Below are 6,669 nucleotides of genomic sequence, written 5' to 3' on the forward strand. Positions count from 1 at the left end.
AAACTGAATATTAAGGTATTGAAAACAAAAAATACTAGACCTTATTTTTAATAATTTAATCGTTATTATCGTAATAAATAATTTAATTATTATAAACTAGAACTAAATTCATTAAATAACAGTCGAGAAGCGGAAAAAAAATCATATAGAAAAGTATTTACGCTACGTTACTCTCTTTTTTGATATCATCTTCAGTTACTGGTTTGACTTCGTCTGGGGATACAATTTCTATAGGTTGGGGGGACGAGGTACCCCCATTACCGGGTACAAATTGTTGTAATTGATTACCTGCATTTTGTATAGCTGAAATTTAAATTTTATCATCGTTTAAAACATATCAAAACTACTATTATTGATGAAAATTCAAAATTACATCAATAATTACATAAAACTTTAATTAATTGAAAAAAAAAATGGAAATTTTGATACCAAATAATGTCTAGAAAAATACGTATTGAATTTATTCAAATAAAAATGAAAAAAAAATGTATTTTGGTTTAGGGAATATTTCAGAAACCAGCAATAAATAATGAAAATAGAAAAAAATTTTACAAAAAAGAAGAAATTTCTAATAAAACATCTCCGTTTCAAATCTCTTCCATATTTTAATATGCAACATAACGTTTCTAATATGTTGCCAGATTCTGCCCACTGCTTTATTCAAATGGACCTGATATAAACCATAGATCATGTTCAGGGACCGTGTCATACGCCTTTTAGGCCCCATATACCCGAAGCTACGAAGGAATTGAGACAGTTTAAGTGTAAAACCTCCTATACAACACAATGAAGCACTAAGTCAGTACACAATTCTCTACAGTCAGTAAACATTCACCAGAACATAGCACAATGGACAAAATACTAGGTCATGTTGAGGGACTGTGTCATACCCCTATTGAGCCCCATATAACTGAAGCTAAGAAGGAATTGTTGAGACAGTGAAGCACTAAGTAAGTACATTGTTCTCTACAGTCAGTAAACATTCACCAGGACAAGCTATGAAGGAATTATTGAGACATTTCCAGTACAAATGAACTACCACAAATATCTTAACCTCTAATTTCCATCTTTTTCCTTTTTTTTAAACTAGATTTTAATAACAAGTGACAAATAATAAATCATCAAGTTTATTCACTCACCAGTTTGTATTGAATTCGGTGGATTTTGTGGATTTTGTAAACCCCCTTGAGGTTTGAATGGATTTAGATTCGAAAAAGCGTTTTGGATATTTTGAATAAAATTATTATTCGATTGAGGTGGAGCCGTACCAGTATCACCTTGACTATTAGCTGGCGATGTAGCTCCACCTTGGAAAAAGTTCGAAATAGCTGATCCTGAAACAACAGATGAATCCAGAAATTAATGTCATTCCAAGAAAACCAGTTAATCTGACAACAGTGTAAATAAAATCACAACCCTCACTATATTACCATAAAAGTTGATAGGAAAAACTCACCAACTGATTGGAATATCTGACCAGGTCCACCATTTTGTTGTTGGGTACCAGTATCACCTGAAAAAAAAAACGAGAACTATATTATTAAACCCTTCCGAATGCCATAAAGATATCCTTAAATTCAAACAACAATTAATTACCTTGTACTGTTGGATTTCCTCCTTGGCCTTGTTGTATACCTAAAGCATTTTGAAAATTACTAATGACGGATCCAAAGAATCCGACAGGTCCACCTGGTGTTGCACTAGCACTTCCGGAATCGCTCAAATTGGTATTGCTAGTTGTTGGCCCTTGGTTGTTGGTTCCTGAGATAGTACTAACTAGGTTACCAAATCCTATGAGAGTAATAACGAATTATAATTATCAAAGTGAATAGAAATTTACGGAGTATGCCAAAAAAGTCATTTATTTTATTAAAAAAGCTCCAAAAATTGTTGACTTTTTTAAATACCTAGATGGGCAGAGGAAAAACTAGATCAGTCACCTTGTTAACTAGATTCAACTCTATCAGATTTTTTTGCCTCAATTGACGAATTTTACAAACAAATCAAAAACGTAATGAGTTTTCAAAGTAAATTTCTGATATTAAATGAAAGATCAGTACTTTTTGTTTTGATGTATTAAGAGAGGCAGTACCAGTACCTAGATCCGTCAAAAATGAAATATCTAACTCGAAACTTTATACCAACAATGCAATGAAATTTTTATACTATCAATAATTCCAAGCAATATTGAAGAAAAATTTTTGGGTTAATTTGGTAAATAACCACATCACCAAAAACCAAAATGTGACCAGATCTAACAATTTTTTCACATTGAGAAGCAAAGAAATAAGGCGATTTGAAGTATGGAAGTTTCCCATTCGTACACAACATGTAAAATGGACGAAAAGTGATTCAAAACAAATGAAATGTTTTGTTAACCAACTGGAAAGACCTGGTTATGACCTATTAACAGAAAAAATCTTATCTGAACTACCCTGAAGGTTTTGACTCACATTTTCATTTCAATAATTAGAACTAGAGATTTTCCAATTCGATAGAAAACAGTAAAAATAATTTCTATCTCAAAAACAAGGTAAACTCCCTAAAGATCATAAAACGACTTCCAATAATATCATAGTTATTTGAATCACTATTAGAAGAAATAGAGAAGCCAAGTTCCATCTTCTTGTTTGGTTTTAGAAGATGATCTGTCAAATTAATCAAAAAGCCATTAACGAAGCATTAGAGAAAATCCACTACCTTGGGTTCGTGTATAAACTGAGAAAATGCTTTCCGCTAATTATCTTTGCTTCCTAAAACGATTTTCCAACTTTCCAGCCTACAAATACCTCAAGGAAGTAATAACAACATAACCTCATTGTTTTTCTTTTCCTAAATCTTTATATTACTTCTAAAGTCTTGTAAAATCTTTATTTTTATTTAGATATACATACCATTATTGATGAAAGATATAAAATTTTGTAATCCTTGGTTTCCTGGTTGTTGCCCTGGGGTTCCTTCGTCTCCTTGCACTGGTGCTGTTGCTCCACTATTATTCCCACCGAAATTTTGCAGGTTTTGAACAAAGTTCGTGGCAATAGTACTAACACCAGTGGCGAGATTTTGAAACCAGTTGGTCTGACCCGGTTGTGTAGCAGGCGCTGCAGTACTTCCAGCTGAATATCATTTTAAACATTAATATAAACCTTGATTTTTATCCCTCCAGTTTGTTGAAATACAAACCTTCAACTGTTTCAGTCTGCGTCTGCTTAACCAATGCATTTTTTTGCTCGTCGAAATATTGATGAACTTGCTTTTCTAACGCAGCCCACTGTTCGGAACTGGGACTGAATTCGTCCTTACCAGGTGTAAAAGATTCTTTGAGATTCTTCAGTCCATCGTTAATTATCTTTTGACTTTCGGAGAGAACATTATCCAATGGCTATAATTTGAAAGGATTGTTAATTTTAGACACAATGGAAACAATTTGTTCTACAAATTCAGAACATTAACTGTGCCTTTTAAAAAAATGACTACGAGGGATGCGATTGTTATATTAATTGATCAATACAATCAGAGGTGTCTCTAGCTTACTTAGCGCCCTAGTGCAATCATCACTCTATCGCTCTCTAGTACCTAAGGGTGCTGAGTAGTATGTACAATGTATTAAACCAGTTGAAAGTTTTGTTTCACACTAGATCACTCCACTAGCAAGAGATTTGGTATTCACACATATTAGTTTACTGCAGTGATTCATAAAGTGGTCAAGTTAGATCACCAGGGGTTCATGGAAGACTCGACAGGGGTCTACGTTCAAAAAAGGGGGTTCACAATAGTGGAAATCTTCAAGACACTCAGAGACTGTTACTTTTGGAAATTCGCATATTTCACTTTTAGTACAACGCGTCGAATGATTTTTCAATTTCATTCACAAACATTATTTAGTTGGTAACAGATGGAGGTCCTGCCATGGTCGAGCGATTTCGTTGGTTTATAAGACACTTTAGAAGACATCTGGTAGCGAAATATTTGAGTGATAGATTGCACCAATCGCTTCAATTTGTGATTAAAGCAGTTAACAAAATAAGAAGCAGCAGATTCGAACAATTTTGTGATGAAAATGATGAAGACTTCCAACGATATCTGTTATATACCGAAAGGTGTATGTTTATCAAGTTTTTAACTCAGTTTTAGAGCTTTTCTACAGTAACTCGGGTGCCTCAGGTGCAACGAACAGTTAAAGACACCTCTGAATGTATGTTACATTTTTTGGATTCAATAAAGTTTAGATTTTTGAAGACTTACACTTTTGACTGCTTTTTGTTGTTGGTTATCTTCTGGATTCAATACAGATTTTATAGATGGAATTTCATTATTCACTTGAACCTGTTATGAAATCAATTACCAATATCAAATTAAAATATACACATTTGAAGAAAATTTAGTACCAACAGCTAATATTTAACGTTTCTTATTTCTAAAGTTTTAACTGTACTATTTGATTTTGTTTAATTCATTACGAAGTTTGCTGTTTAAGTTTCGAGATTCGCAACTCTGTTGTGAATATGTCAAATTTGACATTGACATTATTTTTAATGGTGAACGTACTCAGAACTTGTCATACGAGTGCAATTTGAGTTTTCTACACCTGATTTTCCACTTTTCTCGGAAGAAGTCAAAGAACTCAAAGAAATTCATTGAAAGTATTGTAGACAGATACTAGCAATCATCGAAGATTGTATAACTAATTACTTATGTCCAGTAATTAAAATCCACTTTTACAATTTTGTAAATTGAAATATGCACTGATTTAAGCTTGGTTTATGTTGCAATAATTGAAAATTAAACATTAATTAAGTTACTTATTGAAAGACTCTGAAATGGTACTATAAATTAAACTAAGAGTCGCCATCTTTTAATTGCTTAGTTTAATTCCTTAATTTTGTGAGGTTATGAGCACAGAATATCTCACGTCAGTCTGTATAGTTGGTATTGTTTTATTTACAACATCCTTGTTCTTCGGTCATGAAAATATTATTCGCGGTTTCCGCCGTGGTATTTTATTTTTAAAACTGATTTCAAAAAAATAAGAAGAAGCAATGTCTGAAAGTCAGCAATGTCCTTTAAACGATGGAACAGTTATAGACAGTGTCAGGAGCGACAAAAAGGACCCGTACAATGAATTTTTATTAATTTAATCCCAAATTTACGGCATAAAACAAAAAATTACCACCAAATACTTAGTTTTAATTTTGGTTACATAAACTAAGCTTAAAAACTATTTCTATTGACAGTTACTGATTGACATGATTAATCCACAAAACAACTTCAAGAGAACGTTGATTATAGAACAATACTGTTTATGGATATTATTTCCAAAAATCTATAAAACAGTTTTAGACCTAAAGAAATTTGAAATATAAATTTATATTCATTTGATTTCGCCTAGTGTATAGGCGATTGTCACAACAATCAAGCTCCACAAATCTAACATGAAAATCTCGATAAAGTTAGATCTATGAACTTCGTTTCTATTTCTTACCTTTGGCGATGATTCCACCGGAGCTAATTCGATGATTTCAGCTTCTTTCGCGGGCTCTAATAAAGTCTTCAATTTCGAGCCATCTTTTTCTTGTGTTGTCAACTATAATATGAAATTAAATCAATTCATAAAGAAGCACATCTTCTGAAAAATTAATGCCTCTAATTGGCAACGAATAAAAATTCATTATTACCACACACCGATTCTTAATTTTTCGTTCTGTCATTTTTTTACTGTCTTTACCCTCAACAACCGGACTAGGTACAGTAATTTTTGATGGATAAAATTTTATCGTTTCTAAAGAGAAAAAAAATTCAGTCTGTTCAGTTTTTTATATGTTTTTAAACCTTTGATGTTGTAGATATTTTCTATGAAAATTTCATATTAGAAATAAATTTTTCGTGAATGAATTTGGTATAAAATAGACACAATATAAATATATTTATTATATATGAATCTCCCTCTATCAAAAAAAATATTCAGTACATCATTAGATCGATTAAAAATATTTTTTCAAACAAGTATTTTCTCCATATCGTTTATGGTTAATTTTTATTTGAAAATTAAGTTAGAATTGAATAATAACATACTAAAATCCACCAAATTTTCATTAATTGAGGTACGTCCGAACTAATTTAAAATTATGTTTCTATAAACCCCTCACTTGAAGTTTTTCCAAAATCTCTGGTTTGGTCGGCAAATGTTTCAAAGCTTGTGGTAATTCATCTGAAGACAACTGCACTCTTTCATCCAAATTTCTCCTCCCATGCTGTAGAATCTGTTCTCTCGAAACAATCCCCGGTATTATTTGATCATATATCACGTCCACGGGAATATTTTTTTGAACAAGCTCCACGGGAATGGCGTTCAAATGAGGTACCGAAACCGCACACAGTAGTAGAATACTGAAAATCTTCATTTTCTTAATTATTTCGACGAGTTGAATTTGACGACTAAAGCTGGCTAATTCCTTCGGATGGATTTTATACGAAGATTTTGTATTGTGGAGTTGGGTGACCCCAGCGAAGCTACAAGAACCACAGGCGTACAACTTGTTAACTTATTTTGGGCTTAATATTTATTTATATTATATAAAACTGAACTAAAGAGATTTTATTGAAGAAAAATAAGGTTATTATAAAATATCAATTAATAGGTAACAAATTTCCTAAATATCTATTATGAAA

General features: G+C 32.0%; 1 protein-coding gene across 1 annotated transcript; it reads right to left on the minus strand.

Annotated features, from left to right (window-relative positions):
- Nucleotides 1–127: 127 nt before the first annotated feature.
- Nucleotides 128–6,401, minus strand: LOC130450710 (uncharacterized). Its single transcript, XM_056789293.1, has 9 exons — nucleotides 6,147–6,401; nucleotides 5,483–5,584; nucleotides 4,246–4,326; nucleotides 3,184–3,382; nucleotides 2,895–3,116; nucleotides 1,597–1,791; nucleotides 1,457–1,513; nucleotides 1,140–1,334; nucleotides 128–303 (listed from the first exon to the last, which is right to left on the minus strand). The coding sequence occupies exons 1-9, from the start codon at nucleotides 6,399–6,401 to the stop codon at nucleotides 158–160; spliced, it is 1,452 nt and encodes a 483-aa protein (XP_056645271.1). The 3' UTR covers nucleotides 128–157.
- Between the last annotated feature and the right edge of the window lie 268 nt (nucleotides 6,402–6,669).

Source organism: Diorhabda sublineata, chromosome 1, assembly GCF_026230105.1.
Source record: "Diorhabda sublineata isolate icDioSubl1.1 chromosome 1, icDioSubl1.1, whole genome shotgun sequence".
Classification (NCBI taxonomy): Eukaryota; Metazoa; Arthropoda; class Insecta; order Coleoptera; family Chrysomelidae; genus Diorhabda; species Diorhabda sublineata.

Coding starts and splice junctions, on each gene's coding strand:
- LOC130450710 (XM_056789293.1), bottom strand. CDS start 6,401: ATGAAGATTTTCAGTATTCTACTACTGTGTGCGGTTTCGGTACCTCAT. Junction 5,585..6,146: donor AGATTTTGGAAAAACTTCAA/GTGAGGGGTTTA, acceptor TTCATATTATAG/TTGACAACACAAGAAAAAGA. Junction 3,117..3,183: donor GCAGACTGAAACAGTTGAAG/GTTTGTATTTCA, acceptor AATGATATTCAG/CTGGAAGTACTGCAGCGCCT.